Here is a 26,085-nt window from a genome sequence, read left to right as displayed (position 1 = left end):
AGAGTATCTGATATCAGTTGTCTTCTATGTATCAAGATCAAGGATTATGGTACACACAAGATAGCAGATACGTTCCTCTTTGCCTGCCACTATATTCTATTTCATCTGCAGATTGTTTTATAATGACAACGAAAGATGAGGTTCTTACCTCTGCTAATCTTCTTTCTTGTAAATCCACACTTTATTCCAGGAACAGAGGGTTATTTCCCTCTACCTGCTAGGACTTTGTAGGAAGCCTCAAACTTCAGAGGCTTAAACCCCTCCTCCTCTTACCTCATCACTGTCCCTGTGAACATCAGTTAGTCTTAAAGCAGCCAGGAACATCTGTAGAGGATAAGAACATGAGAGAAAGAAGAACGGGGACACTCCCTGACAAATAAGTCAATTCTGCTCATACAAATGCAACAATGAAAAGCGAGAGAACAGGTCATAAAACATTAGAAACCTGTGCTACAAGGAGATTCAGCCTGCACTGTCAGAAGGGGATGCCTGAACTAGGGACCCCCCCAAACTAAGTGCTAAACCCAGAAAACAGGTCAGAAAACAGAAATCCAGCTTACCAGTACATGTAAAGGCAGACAATCGATGCATCAGAAAGGTATAGGGCGGGTTTCCGAAATAAAGTATGGATTTACAAGAAAGAAAATTAGCAAAGGTAAGAACTTAATCTTTCATTCTTGTACAATCTTACTTTATTCTAGGACCAGTGGGACGTAACAGAGCAGTCCCAAAAATTCAGGGTGGGACTGATGAGCCCACTGCCAAAACAGAGGCACCAAAAGCAGCATCCTATTTGGCTGCCATATCGATTCTGTAAAACTTGGTGAACATATACAAGGAGGACCAGGTAGCGGCCCTGCAAATCTCATCCAAAGAAACAGCCGATGACTCTGCCCAAGAGGACAAAACACCTCTGGTATAATGAGGCTGCATTGTGAGGGGGAGCTTCTTTCTGGACGCCACGTAAATGCCCATATGAATCCAACTAGAAATGGTGGTCTTAGAAGTTGGCCTACCCTTGCAGTCAGGATCCAACAAAACAAACAGGTGGTCAGAAAGTTGAAACTCATTTGTGACCTCAAGGTACTGCAACAAGATCCTACACATATCCAAGGACCGCAATGCCCACTCCTGCTCCCTCGAACCAGAGGAAGCAAAAGCTGGAAGTTGGACTTCCTGATTCACATGGAAAGTGGAAACCACTTTGGGTAGAAAGGAAGGAACAGTGCACAGCATCACACCAGAATCTGTAATATGCAGAAAAGAATCCCAGCAGGAAAGACCCTGGAGCTCCCAAACCCTACAGGCTAAGGTAATAGCCACCAGGAAGACTGTCTTAGGGGAGATCCTAAAGGGATGCCTGCTCCAGAGGCTCATATGGTGGATGAGCCAGAGAACCAGATTAAGATTCCAAGTCAGATAGGGAAGGTGCAACGGAGGTCTCACAGAAAACAAGCCAAGAGTACTGGCTGGTCCTGTTGGGCTATGCATTAAAAGTGTGGATATTCAATATTATCACATTTATGGTTGTCACATAAGGTAATGACATCACAATTATTTATTTACAAGAGACATCCACGGCCAGTCACCTCTGCCACCCTTGTACACGCCGAGCAGCAAACTTGAGGAGGAAGGCAGTCTTGCACCAATTCCGAGCATGCCTCCATGTAACCATACAGCCTGGAGTGAGCTAGCTCCCAAGGGAATGGTCCCCAAGTCCTGATCTGATGGGCAGGTTGTCCAGAGGGCTTACTGACAAGCAGGGAACCCTCCAGAAGCAGACTTTACCTCAAAGGTCTGCAATCTCCTGCAGACCTTTGCATAAGAACATAAGCATTGCCTCTGCTAGGTCAGACCAGAGGTCCATCATGTCCAGCAGTCCGCTCACGCGGTGGCCCATCAGGTCCAGGACCTGTGTAGTATTCCTCTATCTATACCCTTCTATCCCTTTTTCCTTCACGAAATTATCTAATCTTTTCTTAAACCCCAATATCGTACTCTGTTCTATCACACCCTCTGGAAGCGCATTCCAGGTGTTCATCACCCTTTGGGTGAAGAAGAATTTCCTAGCATTGGTTCCGAATCTGTCCCCTTTTAATTTTTCCAAATGCCCTCTTGTTCTTGTAGTTTTCGAAAGTTTGAAGAATCTGTCCCTCTGCACTTTCTCTATGCCCTTCATGATCTTGTAAGTCTCTATCATGTCCCCTCTAAATCTACGCTTTTCCAAAGAAAAGAGCCCCAGTTTCTCTAGTCTTTCAGCATATGAAAAGTTTTCCATACCTTTTATCAATCGCATTGCTCTTTTCTGAACCCAATCGAGTAACGCCATATCCTTCTTAAGGTACGGCGACCAATACTGGACGTAGTATTCCAGATGCGGGTGCACCATTGCCCAATACAAGGGCAGGATAACCTCTTTCGTTCTGGCTGTAATACCTTCCTTGATAATACCTATCATTCTATTTGCCTTCATTGAGGCCGCTGCGCACTGTGCCGACGGCTTCATTGTCTTGTCCACTATTACCCCAAGTCCTTTTCTAGGGTACTTTCATCCTCCCATCATGTAGCTGTACTTTGGGTTTCTGTCTCCCACATGCAAGTCTTTACATTTCTCTACATTAAACTTCATCTGCCATCTCGTCGCCCACTCTTCTAGTTTTTTCAGGTCCCTTTGTAAATCTTCACAGTCCTCTTTTGTCCCAACTCCACTAAATAGTTTGGTGTCGCACTTCGTCCCTGTTTCTAGATCGTTTATAAATACATTGAGCAGCGGTCTGAGCACCAACTCCTGCGGAACACCACTCATGACGCTCCTCCAGTCAGAGTAGTGGCCCTTCACTCCTACCCTTTGCTTCCTACCCGCCAACCAATTTTTGATCCATCTATGTACGTCTCCTTCTACCCCATGGTTCTTTAGTTTCTATAGTAGGCGTTCATGGGGTACCTTGTCAAAGGCTTTTTGGAAATCTAAGTATACGATGTCTATGGGGTCCACTTTGTCCATTTGTTTGTTAATTCCTTCGAAGAAGTGCAATAGGCACGATCTTCCCTTGCAGAAGCCATGCTGGCTTGTTTTCATCCCCGCAGGGAACCTCCATAGCATGAGGGCGAAAACTGCAAACGCAAAGACTGAAATTACAGGAAATAAAACGTGAGCAGAAAAGAAAAGCTCCTACAGCCTGGCTTGTAGAAAGAAAGACTGATGTTCACAAGGACAGTGATGATGTAAGAGGGGGAGGAGTATAAGCCTCTGAAGTTATTAGCCTCTGAAGTTTGAGGCTTCCTACAAAGTCCTTGCAGGTAGATGGAAATAACCCACTGGTCCCGGAATAAAGTAGGATGCATAAGAATATAACAGATATAAAAAAATCTGTCAGATAATAAAGTTAAAGTTAAGAATTGTGTTTTTGCGCTTCACATCAATGTGCTTTTATAAACAATATACTATGTTATACCTAAATTCAACCTATTTTTAAAATAAAAGCCATAAGACACAAAGACAATGTGCATCATAAAAGGCCAAAAGCCATGCTTTTATAAAAAGTATCTGAAATATAAATCAAAATTTTAATGAGAATGCAATACACTTTTCAACAGAAATGCAACAGTGAATGAGGACAGAGACTAAAAAAAAATCATTTTTTAGAGTGACACATAAGGATGCCAGATACCAAAAGCATCACTACTATAAAACCTTTTAGATCGACTGTACATATAAATTTACTTGAGTTGAATTTAAATTGCAGGATTTGGTGGAACAAGATCAATAAGAATATATAAGAAATTTCCCTAGTGCAGAGATCAGCAGTGAAAACATGATATGTGTTGTGTGGAAGTCACAATGAGAACTTTACCACAGTAGAATGTGATGTCCTCAATTTTATAATTTTCAAATAACGCACAAGCATTCATTTATTTTGGGTATTTGCAAATCAGTTTTCAAGAAATCTCATTCACAATTAAACTCATGACAAAGCTCATTTCCAAAAAGAGTTAAATATTTTTCTCATCTCTCTCCTCATTTTTGCTGAAAAATATCTACACAATTTATGTATTGAAATTATAAAATCATGCAGCATATGTACAAACCAAAGTGTTTTTTTTAAAAAAAATATTAGCTTCATATACATGTAAATCTACTCAGATATATTTGAAGTTAAGCAAATATAAAAAATTTTACTTTCTAGAAAAAGTTTCCAGAGAATATGAGCGACTTAACAGCTGTACAACATTGTTCCAAGGTTACTGTCTGGATCAGACAGAGGCCTAGTAAGCTGATACTTCAAAAAACCAATCCATATTCAGGCTATCAAGTAATTCTTGAAAACCCGTTGGTCTAATTAAGGCATATCACCTTTAAACAGCTTCTTAAACGTGAAAATACAACTAAAATGTTTTACAAAAATGTTGGCTTAAGTACTTCTGCATCTGTCAAAATTGATATCAACTCATTATCTAACTGTAAAAAAAGACTATGTACAGTAGTTCTCTTTAAATATTTCTCACAAATAATGTTTGAAATTTATAAGGTCATAGCTTTTATGTTACAACATATTCATAAGAGCGCTTGGCTTCAGTCCAGTTATCAGTCTGTAGCCTCTAAGATCCTACTAATAGAATGCAGTTCAGGAATTTATTTAGGACTTCATGACTGAACATTAAAACTGTGTCCTTTTTCACTTCTTAGACGACTTCTTTATTGGTTTGAAGACGTGTCATTGCCTCCAATTTCTGTCTGTAGGCCTCTGCCTCTTGCTCTTTTTTTAGCAGTTGCTGGCGATATCTCTGTGCTTCTCGGTTTGCTTCATCCAGTTGTTTCTGTAAATTTTCTCTCTCCTACACAATGAGAAATATAAGGACTTAGATAACTGTTTAAATTGAACTACAAAATTGAAACCAAAAGCAGAGCTACATACGTAAACAAAATCAAAGAATGAGAGCATCATGCACATGTTTAAACAGCCACATATAGGCACTACCAGAAAGATACAGCTTTTCAAAATGAAATAAATAATAATAAAAACCACTAAAACACAATACACCATTTATATATAGCATGTAGCATGTTCTCAAACAATAGCCACCATTCAGATGTTCTCTCAGAAAAAAAATTTTTTAAACACATTTGTTTACCTGAGAGAACTCTTGAGTATTCAGAATATAGATTTCTGATCCAGAAGTTTCTGGAATCTAATAGATCAAAGACAAGTTACAGAACAAAAGTTTAAACCATTTTATTAATGCATTTAGGGCTATCATTTTTGACAGAAATGAACATGAGATAAAAATTGCTTAGACCAATAAAAACCTAGCAATTAAAATAGCAAACACTTTCACACCTAGCTGCATTTTATTTTAATAATAGAAACATAAGGGCAATATTCTGTAAATGGCGCCATAAGTTAGACAGCGGTAGGCGCCTACTGCCTATCTTAATTGCTTTAATTGGTCTAATTGGCACAGTAATTGACTGCATCATTTAAAAACCCATTAAAAAAGTAGGTGCCAGCAAATGACTATCCTGATAGGTGTCAGAATCGCGGTTACGTCATATCGCCTAGCATTGCCCAAGGTCAAAGTAGGTGAGGTAATGGCCAGAACGACCTTAGGTGCCATTAATCGCAATTCTCCCTCAAATTTAGGTACCGGTAATATAGGCCTTTAAAACCCTGGTCTACATTAACGTCACTTAAGTTTGACATAAGCCATGATTCTGGTAATGGTGTCTACATGTGATTGATACATAGCTGGCGCCATCTTTGGAGGCACCGATGTAGGCACCATTTCCAGAATCCGGGCCATAGGGTTCTATGCATTAACATATGTATATTTTACTGGGACCCCTCCATCTGAATTAGAAGTCTCCCTAAAACCCTTTCCCAAGAAACTAAACTAAATTAAACCTTAGGTTTGTATACCGCACCATCTCCATAGTCGTGGAGCTCGGGACGGTTTACAGGAATTGTGGTGAGAAAGGAACTCCAAGGAAAGGGCTAAATGAAGATCGGAGGAAAGAAGAATGTTTAGAGGACTAGGATGTCAGAGGAGATGGGAGTGTTAGATTTTTGAGAAAAGCCAGGTTTTCAGAAGGCTTCGACTTTCTGGTAGTCCAGTGTGCCTGATGTCCCCCCAGCCATGACACAAAGCTAAAACATTTAAAGCTCTCCCTTTCCAAAAACTCATCTCTTTCCAAAGTAAAATGTTAGCCTGTCCTGACCTTGCACCCCCTGCCTTGGTGGCTGCCTATCTCAAAATGGAACTGGCTAGCAGTGTCCTGCTTTTGCCATTAGGGTTCAGACTCCTTAGCAAAAGTACCAGTAGACTATCACAAAGGATTAACCAGTGCAATTTTGATATAGGCAGCAATTGTGGAAGGAGTTAAGTGGGGATCACCCTTGCCCCTTTTGCCTCCTGGACCTTAGAAGTTGGGGTGCTGGGGGAGGTGTTGGGTGGGTCAACACTTTATTTGGTAAGAGGCAGTTTTTTGGGAAGCAATAGAACTTCAAGGAGGGGGGTTAAAATATTTTATTACTGTCTCAGGGCTGTGGTGGTGGGACATTAGGTCCACTGGGCCACCAGGTAATTAATGGTCTCCCTGGAGGAGAGGTTCCAGGCCCTTTTTTTCACACCATTGCACAAAGGGGCATCCTGCATCTATTACGGAAAAACAGCTTTCGAGCTGTAGTTAATTTGTTCATTGAAACTGGGCCTGCAAAACCCCATACTCTTTATAATGAAGACCGTGGACCATTTTAGTAGCCACCCTCTGGACTGTCTCCATCCTATTTATATCTCTTTGAAAGTGAAGTCTCCAGAATTGAATGCAATATTTTAAATGAGGTCTCACCAGAGTCTTATACTGAGGCATTATCACCTCCTTCCTGTTGGTCATGCCTCTCTCTGTACACCCAAGCATCCTTCTAGTTTTCACCGTTTCTACCTGTTTATCACATATGATCACATCCAAATCCCATTCCTGTTTTATATATACCCCCTAAACTGTACTATCCCTTAGGTTTCTACACCCCAAATGCATTAATCTTAGCTGCCAAATTCTGGACCATTTTTCAAGCTTTGCTAAGTTCTTTCTCATATGCAAACTAATTTCACTCTCTGGTTTTGCACAGGCTCAGAAGTATACACTGATTTTTTTTTTTTTTAACTGCTCATTTCAGCCATGGCTTTACAAGTGAGATAAAGGGAGTAATTCTCCTTAATCCCCATTTTTTTCTATTACTACCTCCAAATTTTTTTAAAAATTGGGGACCTCAGCAGTTAATTGGAGGTACTTATATATAAAGGTTTGTAAAATGGCCCCATACAAGCTGCCAAGCTGATACCACTCTTTTTCTGCCTGAATATATTTGTAAAATGGATACTTCCAATAAGCATGCTCAGAAATATAAGTGCGCGCCTACACTTCTTTCTATGTATTTTACAAAAAGCTTGATATGTTTCAATTGCTCCCTGATGTGCTTTGCAAAATGAGCAATGTGTAAGTTTCTTGATGAGCCTATATTAGGAATCCACTCAGCAACATTCTAACTAGCTTTGAGCTGCATAGGAATCCTCTGCCAGTGGTCTTTGTGATCTGCCTGTCCTCTGCAACTGTAAGTGTGATATCATTACATGTCCTCTTACTAGCAGAACACTCCCATGCCTCACTAGCCTGTGGATGCCTCTATATGCTCCAAGAATACTTGTGTCCTTTTATTCAGTGTAACAATTCCTCCTGACTTCTTTGGGCTTTCCACTCAATCAGAACAATATCTCTACTGAGCTATCATACCATGTCCCCTCCCAACATTTATTAACCCCCCCCCCCCCCCAATAATTTCAGCCCAGCCATCAAAGTCCCTCACCAAGAGTCACAAACTAAAGCTCCTTCTGGAGTATGGTAAGCATGAATGATGCAAACTTGGAGCTGGGATTGGAATATTTCTTTTTTTGACTAAATATGTATGTTAAAAAGTTAAAATATAAAGAAAGAATTAAAAAAAGAAAAAGGAAACTAGGGGCAGTTTTTGGACAGTACTGACCTCCAATTCTAAAATGTGTCCATTAAACTTGCTCTGAATGTTGCCAAAGGACTATGGTACCTGCATGAGTCTTCCACAGAGATCTCATCTCAAAGAGTTTTATCTGAAAGTTTGGCCGTGTAGGCATTTGGGTACTGAGGGTTTGTACTTTAGTTTTAAATATTCTTTTTTTTTTGCAGAATTCATATTGTATTTTATCTTCTAATTTATGTAGTTTATATATTATTATTGTAAACCATGTTTATGCAGTGGACTATGCCAGGGGTTGGCAACATGGGGCTCTTCTGCCATGTGGCTGCGGCTCTCCTGGTTCCACAACCCTTTAATTTCCCTCCCAACCCCACAATTCCCTCCCCCCCCCACGGACCTACCGAGGTACCTGGTGGTCCAGCAGGGAGGGGGGGGGTTGTCTTCATAGCAGGAGCACAGCCCTCTTGGTTCTGTCTCCTCGTGGCTGCTTTCTAAAATGGCTGCCGTGACTTCTACAGGAAATGCCATGAGCAGCCATGAAAGATCACGGCAGCCATTTTAGAAAGCAGCCGCAAGAAGGCAGGAGAAGGCTTCCGATCAGGCGTTGGACGCACTTAGGAGCTGCCGCCTGCAGCTTTGTGCTCAGAAACAACTGCGGCAGTGAGGAGGAGGGAGCCGGCCAGAAGGTAAACACCCGCCGGAGGGAGGCAAGTACTTCAGGAACAGAATGGAGGGAGGGAGAGACAGAGAGGTGTGTTGGGACTCAAGAAGGAGGGAGCACAAACTTCAGACAAATGATGGAAGGAAGGAAAGAAGGAGGGAGCATGAACTTGGGACACAGAATGAAGGGAAGGAGGGAGCGGGAAAACAATCTAATGGCCCCCGTGTGAGCAGATTGCTGGGCACAATGGACCACTGGTCTGACCCAGCAGCGGCAATTCTTATTTTCTTATGTTCTCAGTAATGCTAGCATGGATTATTTATTCAACCTCCAGGCATATAGCACATGGTCACTGATCAGAAAAACCTTCATTAAAATACATTTATATCCTTTATGCACCAAACGTGACTAACCTGTAATTCTATTTATTTTATATGGTTTTTTTTCTTAATAAAATACGCTTTTATGTGTTCAATAATTACTAGCAGAGCTGGAACAGTTCAAATTCTGCTCTATCCATCACAAAAAAAGGAAAATAATCAGAGTATTAGCACGAAAAATCAACCTTATGTGCAAAACCAGCAGTGAATTTTCTGGCTCGGCAAAACGGAAACAATTCCAATCTTAGTCCTTTCATCACATAAATAAACAATATTAGCAAAAAAAATTGGCTTCTTTTGCTAAATGCTTGAAATCTGGAGCCTTAACTCGCCAGCTGTGAAGACTCATTCATTCTCTAAAATAGGATTCTTTCTGCACTGTATGTGGCAGTGGTCTCAAACTGGTGGCCCGCCAGGTACTATTTTGAGGCCCTCAGTATGTTACCATTGTTCTGGAACGTTGCCCACCTCACTGCTGTAACCTCACGCAAGCGCTTTCCTGTGTCTTCTACTGCCATTCTGGAGCTGCGTCTCCCTCTCCTGTGGTTGATTTGACAAAAGTTCACCTTGAGCGATACAGTACAGTATACTGTACACCTGTACTGTATTTCTGTAAAGCTGGTTTTTCTCAAGCAATGTTTTTATAATGGTAGTGTACCATCTCTCTCTCTAAATAGCTATTTTCCATTCACCTCTAGGACAGAATGAACTGTCTCTATACAAAAACGTGGTACCTTGAGCACTGCATTGAGGTAAGATCCAGAATGGGTCTCCAACTGTCTGAGCCTTTCTTTGGCACGATTAAGTGTATATGGAGTATCTGCCCGAGCCCGAGTCTTCAGGTGGCACAGGTTCTATGGCCTGAATCTCCAATAACTTTCTCACTGTGGCCTCCACTCTGTCCGCTTTTTCTGGTTGCCCCACTGGGGAGTCCATTAAGGACTGGGCGAATTCCAGCCTGTAACCACTCTGAATGATTAAGAACCAACAGTCTGAGGATATCTGAGCACAGGCCTGCAGAAAGTCCGAAAGCCGTCCCCCTAACTTGAAAGGGATTGCTCTGAACCTGGCGTCATTGTGCCTTTTTAGAGGATAACACAGAACAGGAACTGGAGGTCTGGTTCCATCTGGATCTGGAAGACATTTGTCTGTATCCCTGGAAGGATCTCAGGGAAGTGACTCCTGAGTATTGCCGAGACCACCTGAAGCCATGAAAATTAGAGTGCCCTAAGGCTCTAGAAGTTCTGGGTCTGCTGTCGGGCAAAGATTTCAGATGACTATCTGCTACACTGGTCATGAGATCATCCAATCCTTTCCCGAACAACATTTGCCCTTTGAAGGGAAGTCTGCCGAGAGTAGCTTTGGAGGTGGACTCACCAGCCCACTGCCTGATCCAGAGAATCTTGCGGGCTGAGATTGAGTACCTGAAGCTTTGTACATGACTCTGATGATGTTGTACAGAGCATCTGCTACATAATCCACTCCTGCTAGTAGGAGCTGGGATAAAGGCTCATCACTGTCATGTTCAAGACTCCACAACCTGGTATGACAGGCATGGGTCACAAATGATGCTGCTGTGGCCACTTTGATTCCTAAAGCCAAAGCCTCGAAAAGCCTCTTGAGAATCACATCCACTCTGTGATCCCGCATATCCTTTAACAGCACACCTCCCTCACTCAGTAGGGAGGTGCACTTTGTAACATGCGCTACCAAGGAATTCACATTGGGTTGAGTGAACAGCTGGTGACACTCCGGTGGCATCGGATACAGCCAAGCCATAGTCCTGGTAACTTTAAGGTACCCTTCTGAAGTATCCCAGTGCTCTGTGAACAACACATTAATATCAGGGAAACTCATGATACAGGAGGAAGCAGAGGGAACCTGCTGGGAAGTCCAAGTTTAACTCCCAGAGTGAATCAGTAATCAGGTCCAACAGAGCCGAGGGTTTAAATAACTGGAGAACCTTGGGATCATCTCCTGGAATGAGAGCTACCATGGGGTCTAACTTGTTTTACTGCGACCCTGCATCACCTGACAGAGGGTGTGTCCTGAGATAGCAATGGCATAGTAAGAGACACATTATCATTCGAATCTCCCTCAGAAAGGTCCCCTAGAGCCTGGTCAGCTTCAGTGAGTGAGGTGGGCACACCCTGGGATCCCCTGCCCCATTGTGCTGTCTGAAGCGCTGCCAGACTTCTCCTTGGAAGGTTGGCTGTCCTGAAAGGTTCTCCAAATCAAATTTACATGCAGACTTTTCATCTCCTTTATATAAAGAGGCTCTGGCTCTGCATAAGAATGTATGTGATGGATGGAAAATGAAATCCTGGAATATACTCCCCTCCCCTGCCCATGCTTCTTTCCCCCCATAGCAAAATCAGCTCTCTTGTGAAACTCTGTGGTCTATGAGAGGATAGCTATTTTCAGCCTTACGGATTTAAATTAAAAAAAACCCACAACTCCTTAATTATCTGCATAAATCATACTGAGATTTCTGTAAAAGAACAAGCAGTGTTCTCCAGTTTATTTCATAGGTATTGATATGTCTGGCTTTATGGAGGCTTTCTAGACAGCTACTAGTGAGATCACTGGCAACAAAATAGGAGTACAAAAATAATCTTTTATATCATGCAATTAAAAAAAAAATAAATTGCAGCACAAATGTAACAGTGATGAATAACACATTAAACTGCATTAACATATGTATTAATATGCAATAATGTACATTAAACATGTTAATGCACACTAATAAATCTAGTCCTTAGTAATCTTAAAACCATTTTTTCATACCATTTATTCACACATCTAACAATATGGATGTACATGCGAAACAGACCGGGTAATAGATACCTTACCTCTATTTCTGCAGAGTCTACACGATTTTCTATAAATTCAATACACTGTCTCTTGGCTGGGGGTTCTTCACTTATTACAGTTTCTTCAGCAATATCTGTTGCTGGTACCGTTAATACTGCAAGAAAGTAGATATCCTATTTTTATGGATAAATATTGCCGCTAAAGTAGTAGTTCATTCAAATTTGCTAAACTTCCTCTAATGACATGCATATCTAAGTGGTTTGCAATGCTAAATTAAAATCTTTATGGAAAAAAAAGTACAATTTATGACAGGAAAGATAAACATACTCACTCCAAGAGAGAGACAATTACCATAGGAAGGGGGTATGTGTAGTTTATTCATTTATTTAAAAATATTTATATACCGCATACAACTATGCGGTTTCCAAATCACATACATAAAATCTTATTTCCCTGCGATTATCACATATAACATAGACATGTCTAAACAACATAATCATCCCTGTTATAAACAGGAATAGAGCACAAATTCAATCAATTCAGAAATACAATCAAACTTTAAATCATACATTGCTGTCAAAAGAGTTCTAAAAGGCGATTATCAACTGAAGGCATTGGCAAATAATTGAGTTTTCAGCATTTTCTTAAAATTCATCCTCCCCACACAAAACCCCAGGATACCAGGCAAGGCATTCCGTAGTTCTACGCCAGCCACAGATATCGTTGATGCTCCGATCCAAGCATGCATAGTCGACCTTCTACCCTCCACACTTAATTTCATCCCATTTACAACTCTAAGCTCTCTTCTCGGTTTATAGATCTCAAATAATTCTTGTAAGATCTTTGGGGAAGCATGATGCAATGTCTGATGTATAATCACAACAATCTTAAACTGCACTCTTTGTTGCATAGGTAACCAGTGTAGTTTCTTCAACACAGGAATTATATGGGAACTCCTAGGAACCCCTGTGATTAATCTTGCAGCGGAGTTGATAAGCATTTGCAAAGCCCTTTCCTTTCCTTTCACAACTCCTAAGTATAGTGAATTACAAGTTAATTAGAAGACTTAACAGTTATATAGGACAAGAGTTGGAAAGACAGTTGGCAGCCAGTAAAGTAGTAATAACCCTAGGGAATCAAAAATGCCTCTTGAAATAGACATGCTTTCAAAGCATGATTGATAATCCCACCCGAATGTGAAGAGGAAGGGAATTCCAAAAAAAAGGGGGGAAGCAAAGAAAAAAGCGAAATGTCTAGTTGTTTCCAGATGGGAAATTCTAGGATTTGGAAGAAGTAGATGCTAATCATTTATTTATTGGCGTAAACAAATGGGTGAGTATGGGTTTGTCAGAGTCACGAGGTAAGATGGAAGACCTACTCTGTAAGCTTTGAAAGTCAGTGTAAGGAGTTTGAAAAGGATACGTTGCTTCACAGGTATTTTTGAAGTAAAGGAGAAACGCGGTCTGATCTAAGGGCTCCTTTTACAAAAGGCACGCTAGTGGTTTTAGCGCGCACTAAAATGCCACGCACACTAGCCACTACCGCGGTAGTTTTTCGGCTAGCGCATGCCAATCTTGTGCGTGCGCTAAAAATGCTAGCATACCATAGTAAAAGGAGTCCTAAGTGTCCGAGTTAACAGTCGAAAAGCAGCGTTTTGTACTGTATGACATAAAAGCATACCTAATAACATAAAAGGTTAATGTTCAGATACAAGGTGGAAGAGGATCTTTTTTTCCTTAAAGGTCCCAAGGCAACAAGAGGGCATCCGTTGAAAATACTCAAAAAACTAAGACTAATCCAGAACACTGCGGTTCGCCTTATCTTTGATTTAAAGAAATGGGAACACATTACCCCTTACTGGTTGCCAGTGGAGTCTAGAATTCTGTTCAAGTTTTCCTGCATTAGTTTCAAAGCAGTTTTTGGGATGTTACCCGATTATCTTGCTTCCCAATTTTCCATGAATAGTTCCAACAGGAGTACTCGTAGAATAAACCTATTTAATTATCCTTCTTTTAAATCATGCCAATACAAGAAGTTCCTTGACAGAATCTTATCATTCCAGGCCGCCAAACTGAATACATGGCTTGGAAGATTAATACTTGAGGCTACTTCCTATCTTGACTGTAGAAAAATCACTAAAAACACACCTGTTTGATATGTTTTCCTCTTAGTCTATCAAATTATGATTCTTAACAGCTTTTACTTTCTAATTGAACCATTGTCTTAACTTTTATTGATTTTACCTGATGTATCCTTTTTACTGATTGTTTTTAACTTGTATTAGATACTAATTGTTTATCTTGTATTTTAAATATTGGTTGTATGTTATCCTTTGTTGTGAACTGCTTCGAACTTTTGGTATAGCGGTATACAAGAAATAAATTATTATTATAATTAGCTGCACTTATCAAGTGATGTTAACTGCATCGTGCTATCTGCAATGCAATGAATGCATGGTAAAGACATTTTCTCTATGTGAAGATGCTGAGAATGCCACCAACAGTAAAGTAGATGCTTTGCATTTACAGTATAATAATTTTTACAATTACCACAAGGCAATGACAACTCTTATCACACTTTAATAAAGGATTATTAAGGGGTTTATTTTACTAAAGCACTATATCAAGACACAAATTAACAAGTTTGAGTCTACTTACCTTGTTGTCCATCTGGCATGGTAACAATTATTGGTTGACCAATTCCACTGGTAGGAATTGCTGACTGCAGACTACCCAGATGAATGCCATCTGTAACTATTGTAATAACCTGTTGACCTCCAGAACTTACAACCTGCTGAATTGCACCATCCACTGATTCTGCTGTCACTACTTCTTCTGTGGCTACAACTGGAGAAAAAAAAATGTAGCTCTTTCAGACTTAGAAACCAGTTCTTGAAAACCATTGAAAGATTTAAATCAGTAAAGCTGAACATTACTTCTCCAACTGGCCAACGGAAACTGCACTGTACACCCTTAAGAGATAGAGTTAATGCCTGATGATAACTAACCTATTTGTAGAAGTATCACCAAAATTAGATGTTTCTACTGTGGGCTGGCAAGGTAAATGCTTCAACGCTCATAGCCAGTACTAGTTTTCAATGTTCCAGTTAATTTGGTTTAATATGCTCATTTTTAATATGGATTATGATACCACACAATAGAAGTGATATACTCGTAGGACATCCAGCATTTTGCCATCAATTGTTAACTTCAGAAAATGTTTATTAAAGACTATACACACATTGCTCTCTAAGGAACGAAGAGCAGACACATTTCTTATTTTACCATACAGAATCCATGACTCCATTCAATTTTTGCTATAACCAGAGAAATATATATTCTTTAGCTACCATACCAATCTTGAAAGCACCATTTGGTCTTTTTCTCACCTCGTTTACCACTTCTGTTCCTCAAACACTCAAATGCCTAATATCTTGGCTTTTCTACTGATTTTTGTTATTTGGAACATTCTGCCATACTTTAATTCTTATAACAACACAATAATATTTTTATTTCTCACTTAAGATTGTTCTATGGTTTTCCATCACTGAAATCAGTTGCTTTGATATATACTTCAGAAGTTTCTTGCTTTAAGAAAAGTATCCTGCATTGATAAGTGGTGGGTGGTTTTCAACTTATTTGCTAATTTCACCAGAAATTACAAAAAAAAGTCAGTAGCATACCTTATCAACTGGAAACAGAAAAGCACTGGGATCATGACCCAAAGAGACCAGGGACCAGTGTTCTGGAATGCCCTACCCTTAGAATTAAGACAGAGTCCTACCTTTCTGCAGTTTAGAAAAGGTCTAAAAATGGCTTTATTTGAGCACTGCTTTGCAAATTGATTAGATAAGGAGGAGATGAGGAGCAAGACCATTTTTTCCCCTTATTTTCCAATTACAGCCAAACCTTGATTTGTAAGTAACGCGGTTTGTGAGTGTTTTGCAAGACGAGCACACCACTCTCTCAAATCTTGCTTCGCAAACCAAGCGTTGACTCGATATGCGAGGCATTGCCCTCGAGAACCGGCATCACCCCCCTACCCGCCGACATACCGGTGCCCAAAGAGCCTGCCACTGATTCTTCTGGGCCTTGAGCATCTTCGCATGCTCAAGGCCTTCTGCCTTCCACTCTCTCCAAGAGTGTAATGTAAAAAAGTATTTCCTTAGATTACTCCGGAGCCTATCACCTCTTAACTTCAAATCTAAAAAGCTCTCAGCTGCTCCAGTAAATAGAATATATATTTCACTCCAGAATATTTAATTATATACTTGCATGAGTAAGCCAAAAGAAATGAAGCACCTAAAGTCATTGTTTCAGTTCTCATTACCAAAAATAATTTCTTCCGTTCCTGTGTCTATCTGGTCACATCCAGGAACATCCAAACTATTTTCCCATAGAATAGAACTTGAGAATTTCGAAAGTAAAATCTGAATATAGCATTAACGTCTTCTTCAAAGACAAATTATATTAGTAGAGTAGCTCTTTCAGTTTCAAGTAAATCCATAACATTAAGAGCTTCTTTTCCACTTATATTCATTTACTGGCGGAATATTATCAGGAGAAAATCTTAAAACCTCAATTCAGAAGATGCATATTCATTTTACAATTATGATTTTCTAACTGCTCAATCTTTCTATTAAGTAAATTTTTATCTTTTACAATCCCAGATGTTAAATATTGAAGGCTTTCCACACTATCCTTATCTTGCTTCAATTCAGAGGAAAATTCTTCTTTTGTATAACCCAATTTTTTAGCCAAAGTATCCACAGTACTTACAAGTATGGCAACATCTTGAGAAGATTTAGCTACTGTCATGTTCAACTTTGATAGAGCGACCCAAATGCACTCCAGCTTCACCACCACAGGCCTCATCGGTTGGGAGCAAACTTCCATTCCCGCTCTCAACTCTTCCTACTCCCTCAAACTTCTCACGGCAATAGCCTCTCGAATTGGGTTCCCCTACCTAAGCTGCGTTTGGAGCAGGGCATGGAGGGGGGTGAATGGACAATTCTCGGACTGGAAAAGTGTCACGAGTAGAGTGCCGCAGGGTTCGGTGCTCGGGCCTGTGCTCGTCAACATATTTATAAGCGACCTAGAAATTGGCACGACGAGTGAGATGATTAAATTTGGACAATACAAAGTTATTCAGAGTAGTGAGGACACAGAAGGTATGCGAAGACCTACAAAGAGGCATAAATATGCTGGAGGAATGGGCCGCGAAATGGCAAATGAGGTTCAACGTGAATTAAGTGCAAAGTGATACATGTCGGTAACCAAAATCATATGCACAAATACAGGATGTCCGGTGCTATACTCTGAGAGAGCCCCCAGGAAAGAGACTTGGGAGTACTTGTAGACAAGTCGATGAAACCGTCCACGAAGAGGGTGAACAGAATGCTAGGAATGATTAGGAAGGGGATCACAAACAGATCAGAAAAGGTTATCAGGCCGTTATACCGGGCCATGGTAAGCCCCCACCTGGAATACTGCGTCCAACACTGGTCGCCGTACATGAAAAAGAACATAGTGCTACTCGAAAGGGTCCAGAGGAGACAAAAATAGTTAAGGGGCTGGGGGAGTTGCCGTAAGAACATAAGAACTGCCATCTCCGGATCAGACCTTCGGTCCATCAAGTCCGGCGATCCGCACACGCGGAGGCCCTGCCAGGTGTACACCTGGCGTAATTTATAGTCCACCATATCTTTATATGCCTCTCTTAAGGAGATATGCATCTAGTTTGCTCTTGAAGCCTAGGACGGTCGATTCCGCAATAATCTCCTCTGGGAGGGCATTCCAGGTGTCAACCACTCTCTGAGTGAAGCAGAACTTCCTGACATTAGTCCTGAACCTGTCCCCCCTTAGCTTCATTACATGTCCTCTAGTCCGTGTCAAATTGGACAATGTAAATAATCTTCTCTGCTCTATTTTGTCGATTCCTTTCAGTATTTTGAAGGTCTCGATCATATCCCCACGCAGTCTCCTTTTCTCAAGGGAGAACAATCCTAGTGTTATAAGTCTGTCCTCGTATTCCAGTTTCTCCATACCCTTCACCAGTTTTGTTGCTCGTCTCTGCACCCTCTCCAGCAGTTTTATATCCTTCTTTAGGTAGGGAGACCAATGTTGGACGCAGTATTCCAAGTGTGGTCTGACCATTGCCCTATAAAGCGGCATTATAACTTTCTCCGATCTACTCGAGATTCCTTTCTTTATCATGCCCAACATTCTATTTGCCTTCTTTGCCGCTGCCGCGCATTGTGCCGACGGCTTCAGGGTCCTATCTATCAGTACACCCAGGTCCTTTTCTTGTTCACTCTTCCCCAGAGTTACACCTGACATTGTATACTCGTATTCCTTATTCTTATTGCCTAAATGCATTACCTTGCATTTCTCCACATTGAACTTCATCTGCCATTTCTCCGCCCATGTTTCTAACCGACACAAGTCGCTCTGGAGTTTCTCTCTATCCTCCTGCGATCTGATCGCCCGGCATAGTTTTGTATCGTCTGCAAACTTGATGATCTCACTGGATGTTCCTTCCTCCAGGTCATTGATATAAATATTAAAAAGGATCGGCCCAAGTACCGAGCCCTGGGGTACACCACTAGTCACTTTCTCCCAGTCGGAGAACTTCCCATTTATGCCCACTCTCTGCTTTCGGTTTTCCAGCCATTTGCCTATCCACCTTTGTATATCCCCCTCTATGCCATGGCTTTGTAGTTTCCTGAGAAGTCTTTCGTGTGGAACTTTGTCGAACGCTTTCTGGAAGTCCAAGTATATTATGTCCACCGGCTTCCCACTATCAATTTGCTCGTTCACGGTCTCAAAAAATTGGAGTAAATTCGTCAAACATGATTTCCCTTTCCTGAATCCATGTTGACTGGGTTTCATCAAGTCATGTGCGTCCAAGTGCCGGACTATGCTATCCTTGATCAGTGCTTCAACCATCTTGCCAGGGACAGACGTAAGACTCACAGGTCTATAGTTGCCCGGTTCCCCTCTCGATCCTTTTTTGAAAATTGGGGTGACGTTCGCTATCCTCCAGTCGTCCGGTATCTGTCCAGTTCTGATTGTCAGGTTTGCAAGTTTTTGCAATAACTCTCCGATTTCAACCTTCAATTCCTTTAAGACTCTCGGGTGAATTCCATCCGGTCCAGGGGATTTGTCACTTTTAAGTTTGTCGATCTGATAGTATATCTGGTCTAAGTCCACTTCAACTGTGGTGAGGCTGTCTTCTATTTCTTCTGCAAACACTTTCTCCGCTTCAGGTATTGTTGAGGTGTCCTCCTTCGTAAAGACGGACGCAAAGAAGGAATTTAGTTTGTCTGCGATTTGTTTATCTTCCTTGATGTACCCTTTTCTTCCCTGGTCGTCAAGGGGTCCCACTGCCTCTTTTGCAGGTTTTTTCCCTTTCACGTATCTAAAGAAGGGCTTGAAGTTTTTGGCCTCCTGGGCTATTTTTTCCTCATATTCCTGTTTGGCATCCCTCACCGCCTTGTGACATTTCTTCTGATCATCTTTATGTTTGTTCCAAGCTTCGGTTGTCTTTATGCATTTCCATTTATTGAAAGAGTCCTTCTTTTCTTTTATGGCTTCCTTCACCTGTATGGTAAGCCATGCTGGTTCTCTTTTGCTCTTTGTTCTCCGATCTTTGGAAATCCTCGGAATGTAGAGATCTTGTGCTTCTGTGATAGTATTTTTCAGTAGGGACCATGCCTGATCTACCGTTTCAAGTTTGTCCACCATCTTCTCGAGTCGTTTTTCTACCATGGCTCTCATGCGATCGTATTTACCCTTTTTAAAGTTTAAGGTGGTGGTTAAGGTTTTGGCATGTTTCCCTTTCCCGATGTCAAGTTTAAAGTTGATTACATTGTGATCACTCGTTCCCAGTGGAACCATGACTTCCACTTCTGTTATCAGTCCCGTGAGGCCATTTAGGACCAAGTCCAAGGTGGCGTTGCCTCTTGTCGGCTCTTTTACCATTTGTTCCAGGAAGCAATCCCCTAGCACCTCCAGGAACTTGGCCTCCTTGCCGCAGTTGGAGGTTGCTAGTTTCCAGTCTATCCCTGGGAAATTGAAGTCTCCCAATATAATTACATTGCCTATCTTGCATTCTTGTTTGATTTCCTCCATCATTTCTGAGTCAGTTTCCTCCGCCTGTCCTGGGGGACGATAGTAAAGGCCAATTTTCGTATCTGCGCCATATTGACCAGGAATTTTGATCCAGAGTGACTCAAGCTTCTCTTTCATTTCTGTTGTAACCATTTCAACAGAATCTATTCCCTCCTTAACATATAGAGCAATACCTCCACCTTTCTGCCCTACTCGATCTCTTCTATACAGTTTGTATCCCTGTAGTACTGTGTCCCATTTGTTTTCTTCATTCCACCATGTTTCTGTTATGCCAATGATATCCAATATGTCATGTCTTGCTATTGTCTCTAGTTCCCCCATTTTGTTACCTAGACTTCTAGCATTCGTATACATACATCTAAGTTCCCTTCGTGTTACCTTTTTGGACCTTCTACTCTTGGCCGTCCCTATAGTTTCAATTACGGTATCCTTTACTGCTCCTATGTTATCACCCTTGTTTGCTGTGTGGTCGTCCCCTCCTGTGTCCGAGTTGTCCCTTCCTGCTTTTTCTCCCTTATTGGCTGTGAGGTCGTCTTCTCTTGTGTAGGAGTAGTAGTCCTTGGCTTCTTCGTCGGGGCATCCTGCTATCCGTGCCATCGACCGGTGGTCGACTGTCGGCTTTCCCCTATCTTTCAGTTTAAAGCCTTCTCGATTGCCTTCTTCATGTTGCCTGCCAAAACTCTTGCTCCTTCCTTGTTGAGGTGTAGTCCGTCCCTTCTATAGTACTTGCTTTTTCCCCAGAACGCCGTACAACGGGAGGCTAGAGAAACTGGGTCTGTTCTTCCTTGAAAAGAGAAGACTGAGAGGGGACATGATCGAAACATTCAAGATATTGAAGGGAATTGACTTAGTAGAGACAGAGATTGTTCACTCTCCCCAAGGTGAAGAGAACGAGAGGGCATGCGCTAAAGTTAGAAGGGAAAAGATTCCGTACAAACGTAAGGAAGTTCTTCTTCACCCAGAGAGTTGTGGAGGTCTGGAACGTTCTCTCGGAGGCTGTTATAGGGGAAAGCACCCTTCAGGGATTTCAACACAAGGTTGGATAAGTTCCTACTGGAACAGAACTTATGCAAGTACAGCTAGAATCAAATAGGGCACTGGTCTTTGACCTAAGGGGGCCGCTGCGTGAGCGGACTACTGGGCACGATGGACCACTGGTCTTACCCAGCAGCGGCAAATCTTATGTTCTTATGTACCGAAAAATGGTCAACGCTCCCGGCCATAGGGCCAGAAGGCCCAAAAACCGAAAATTGAAAAAATTAAAGGAAAATAAAGAATAAAATAAAATTAGGAAAGAAAAAAACAAAATACTGAAGAACATAAAGATGGGAAGAAACAAAATAAAGATGGGGATGGCACTTTGGAGTAGCTACAAAAATAGTTTCTCAGCTCTGTGGAAAACTGAGAACTCATGGTCCCAAGAGCCAATGTTGGGTAGGAAGGAACCAGCGCATGCATGGTACAGGCAGTCTCGAGACTTTTGAAGAAGTTTAAAGTGACAGTACATTTTTGCACTGTTTATACCAGGGCTCTGTGGATGATGTGAGAATATGCTGCCTGTTTGTCCTGGGATAAGAAATAATACTCCTTCCCAAATAGAGCCCTTTGGTTTCAGGTAGTCTTTATTTGCTGTTCAAATCATAATCGGAAAGAAAATTAGGTCCAGAAAATCTCATGGCACAAAAAAAAATTCAGTAGTGCAATCAGTAAGCATCTTAAAGTCCATTCATCCTGTTCTGTGCTTTGATTTTTTCAGCAGTCACTGCCATTCTAGTTGAATATTTTTCATCTATACAATAGATTTCAAAACTAAGGTTTTATAGCTCATCTAGGGAATGTCAGACATCAGACAAGAACTAGGCACAACTCCAGCTTTCATCTTTTCAATTAATTACGCTATTGCTTACAATGACTTGCATTAAATTAATTATGGCAATCACTGCCTTCTAAAGATTTTTCTGCATATGTCACCATACCAGAAATAACAAGAAAACTCAGCAAAAATGTTTATATATGAAAGTAAATCAGAAAACAAACCGCAGACTGGTGTGTACAAGATGCAGGCGATATTTATTATACCAAATATTTATTTATTTATTTTTAATCTTTATTCATTTTTACATATTACAACAAGTGTATAAGAAAAATCATTTGAACTTATAAATATACACTTGATTAACTTTCATATATCATTAAAAATATAACTTTTCAGCCAATACCTATATTCTATAATATATTTAAATATTTAATGCAATAAATGATGAGACAGGAAAAGAACCCGTGGGATGGGACAGGAAAATGAGTTCCCGCAGGGACGGAGAAAAATTTGTCCCTGTGTCATTCTCTAATTAGGTTCTTACCTTGCTAATATCTTTTCTAGTAGATAGGCATAACATTCTGGATGGATGGGTAATATCCCCATGCTCATGAGCCATGCAGAAGGAATCCACTCCAGCTTTTGAATCCCTTCTTCTTCACTAGAGTGCTCTGCTGCCCCCTTCAGTTTGTACCAAAGCAGGCAATAGTCCCATATTGAAAACACTTTTGAAAGAGGAGTACTAGGAAACTCCTCAAACAAACTCTGTTCTGCTTTGAAATTATAACAAACATGTTAAATATTTACACTGAACAATCAAAACAGCAAAACAATCATGCTAAAAAGAAACATTAATGAAGCTCAAATAATACCCCAATGTGTTATAGCCATAGATTATTCTTCACATCCTTAAGTTCTAACTCACATCCAAATTTTATGTTGGACTCTAACTTTGATTGAGATAGTAGGCAGGTGCAGGAGATAACTGACAGGGCAGGGCTTCAGAATGACACACCTACTAGAAAAGATATTAGCAATGTAAGAACCTAATCTCTTTAGAGCAATAGGCATGTCATTCTAGATGGATGGTATGTATAAAAGCAGTCTTAGAAATCTAAGGTGGGACCAATGCACAGGCTTGTAACACTGAGGACCTGAAGAGGGAATCCTCCCTTGCCACTACATCCACTCTGTAAAACTTGGAAAATGTATGTAGAGTGGACCAAACTGCAGCCCTACAAATCTCCTCAGGAGGGGGACCACCCGAGCTTCTGCCCACGAAGAAACCACACTTGTGCCTTTACGGAGAATAGCGATTGTTTTCCACATGCAATATATGCTGACAAAATAGGTTTACAGATCCATTTGGAGACTGTGGCCTTGGAAGCCAGTGTGCCATGTCTAGATGATCAGATAGCCTGAACTTGTTGGTGACCTAGATATCGGAGAAGCACTGTTCTCACATCCAACTTTTTCAGAATCCAGTCCTTTGTAGAACCTGTAGACTGGAACACTGGCAATCTGACTTCTTGACTGATATGGAAAGCTGAAACCTTTGGCAAAAACGATGAAACTCCGGCCTCTGTGAACCTGAGGAAAGGCTCTCTGCAAGAAAGGACCTGTAACTCCGAGATTCTTGTCACCGAGGTAACAGCCATAAGAAAAATCATCTTGAGTGTCAGATCCATCAAGGATGTTTCCTGCAGCAGCTCATATAGAGCCTAACTGGCCTTGCAAAATCATATTAAGGTTCTCGGATGAAAATGGATGTTCTACCGGGGGCCTGAGCAGTAGCTCCCCCTTTAGGAGTCTGTCTATGTCCAGATAAGATACCAACAAAGGTTTACATTCTCAATCCTTGACACAAAAAGAGTCCCTCTATTTGGATTCTGAGGGACACCACTGTAAGATCCTCATCAAGGCCAAACTGGAGGAAAGCTAACACCACCAAGATTGGAGCAGAGAATGGGCTCCTCATTCTCCGTGATGCACCAGAGCTGAAATGTCTCCCATGCCTTAGAATAAGCAGAGACCGTCATAGGCTTTTTGTCTCTGAGCAGAGTATCAATGACGACCTCCGAGTATACCTTGTGTGCTATTGCTGTGCACTCAAGAGCCATATTGTAAGAGCAAAGTGATCTGGATCTTCTATGACCACTAGTCCCTGAGAAAGAAGGTCTGGCTGTACCTGCAGTCTGAGGCTTGCACCTCTCTAAAGATGCACTAGGTCTGTATACCACGGTCTGTGTGGCCAATCTGGAGCTACGAGAATGACTGTTCCCCAATGGCTTGTAATCCTGTGGAGTATCTGATCTATCATGAGCCCTGGAGGAAACAAACACTCTCTGATCCTGCATATCCTTAATACCACATCTCCCTTACTTAGTAGGGATGTGCATTTAGTTAACTGTACTACCAAGGAATATACCTTGGGCTGAGTGAACAGCTGCTGACACTCCTGTGTAATCGCATACAGATGAGCCATTATCTTTGCTACTTTAAGGACCTCTCAGGAGCATCCCAATGCTCCATGACTAGTACACTTATCAGGATGTCGAGAAAATGAAGATGACTGGGCTCTTACTCTGCTCTTTACAGAGCAGGGAGCAGAAGGGATCTGCTGGGAGTCAAAATTTAACTTTCACAAAGAGTTAGAGATAAGCTCTAACAGAGCAGAAAGTCTGAACAGACGGTGGATCATGGAGTCAGAAGAAACCTCAGATTCTACATGGATTTGAAAGTATTATATTATACTATATATAACTATTTCTCAGTAATCAGGTTTACAGATTCAATCACCTTGGAAGAGAGACCTCAACCATGCAGGGTATCCATTTTGTTTTTTAGTGGAATTAATGCAGATTATCTTATGTAAGATTTTTTTTTTGTTTCAGTAATTATTTTTACAAATTCACAGTACAGCGATGGGAGCTGTTGTGGCTCCCACTCTTATGTTGATCCTGACTACTAGGCTGTGCTATTTCCAATAAGAGAAATTATATACTGTTTTCTAACCTGGAGTATCCGATGCATTAGACAATGGTGCCGAGGCTTCTGCTAAAGCTGCTAAAGTAGCTAATACTGAAGTTGATGAGTTCCCAAACTGTACTGTCGAAGATATTCCCGACTCATCTAGGAACAGGAAAAGAAACACTGTTGAAACACTACTTCTGTTATAAAATAAGTATACAGTATATATAGTTCTAATTTCCTACACTTGGATGTGTTACACAACTATAAATGAGAATATCTTTTATGATTTTGTCAGTTGAAATATTTAGATCAAAATAAAGGATCTATAAAATTTTCTTATAAATGATTAAAAAAAAACCTAAATTAAAAAAAAATAACGTTGTAGTCTGCAAAAATGCTCATAAAATGGATGAGGCAATAAAGCTACTATTCATTATCATGAGCTAGCACCGGATTACTCTAAATCTCTGAACACAGTACATATCCCTTTATTAAAAGCAACCAAAAGGAACAAAAATTTGTAATCATCTTACTATTATTTTCACTAACAGGCAGTTCAGAATATGGTGAATACAGCATAGTTATTCACCTGTAGCAGGTGTTATCCGAGGACAGCAGGCAGATATTCTCACATAAGGACCTCAACAGCTGTCAGGATCATGCTTCTGAGAAAAGTTATTGAAAACTATCACGAGCCTGGAGAAACCAATACGGTTGGAAGGAAGTTGGCATCTAAGTGGAGAATAACTTTTGTAGAACTTCTTGAACAAACCAACTATCTTGTCTGGAATGATTCTCCAAACAATAGTGGGATGTGAAGGTATGAATTGAAGACCAGATGGCTGCTTTCCAGATGTCTACAATAGGAGTGGAACACAGATGAGCTACTGAAGTCGCCATTGCTTGAACTTTATGTGCCGTTACATAGCCTTCAAGCATCAGCCCAGCCTGAGCAAAGCAAAAGGAGATGCAGTCTGCCAGCCATGTTGACATGACTCTCTTGGCGACAGGAGCTCCAAGTCTGTCTGGATCAAAAGACAGAAAACAGTTGAAGTGTTCTGTGAGGTTTGGGGCATTCCAAGTAATAAGCAAGAGCATGTCCACAGTCTAGTGCGTGGAGTTCTGCTTCACCAGGGTGAGAATGTAGTCTTGGAAAGAAGACCAGGAGAACTATGGACTAGTTTAGATGAAACTCTGAGATGACCTTCTGGAGGAATTTGGGATGCGAAGAACTACCCTGTTGTGGTCAAACGTTGCACAGGGAAAATCTGACACAAGGGCTTGAAGTTAACTGACTCAA

General features: G+C 41.0%; 1 protein-coding gene across 7 annotated transcripts in view; it reads right to left on the bottom strand.

The window, feature by feature from the left end:
* Window positions 1–3,500: 3,500 nt before the first annotated feature.
* GABPB1 (GA binding protein transcription factor subunit beta 1) overlaps window positions 3,501–26,085 on the bottom strand; it is a 41,373-nt gene continuing 18,788 nt past the window's right edge. For 6 of the 7 annotated variants that reach the window (XM_033920979.1, XM_033920983.1, XM_033920984.1 and 3 more), the window contains exons 6-10: window positions 24,828–24,944; window positions 14,522–14,710; window positions 11,903–12,018; window positions 5,134–5,190; window positions 3,501–4,836 (exon numbers count right to left, since the gene is read on the bottom strand). In XM_033920979.1, the coding sequence (XP_033776870.1) occupies window positions 4,684–4,836; window positions 5,134–5,190; window positions 11,903–12,018; window positions 14,522–14,710; window positions 24,828–24,944 (632 nt within the window). In that variant the 3' untranslated portion in view covers window positions 3,501–4,683. The remainder of the gene's footprint in view (window positions 4,837–5,133; window positions 5,191–11,902; window positions 12,019–14,521; window positions 14,711–24,827; window positions 24,945–26,085) is intronic. The other variant, XM_033920985.1, reaches the window with a different exon arrangement.

Source organism: Geotrypetes seraphini, chromosome 14 (genome assembly GCF_902459505.1).
Source record: "Geotrypetes seraphini chromosome 14, aGeoSer1.1, whole genome shotgun sequence".
Lineage (NCBI taxonomy): Eukaryota > Metazoa > Chordata > Amphibia > Gymnophiona > Dermophiidae > Geotrypetes > Geotrypetes seraphini.
The sequence above is the reverse complement of the archived record's forward strand: the minus strand, read 5'-3'. Positions and strand labels throughout refer to the sequence as shown.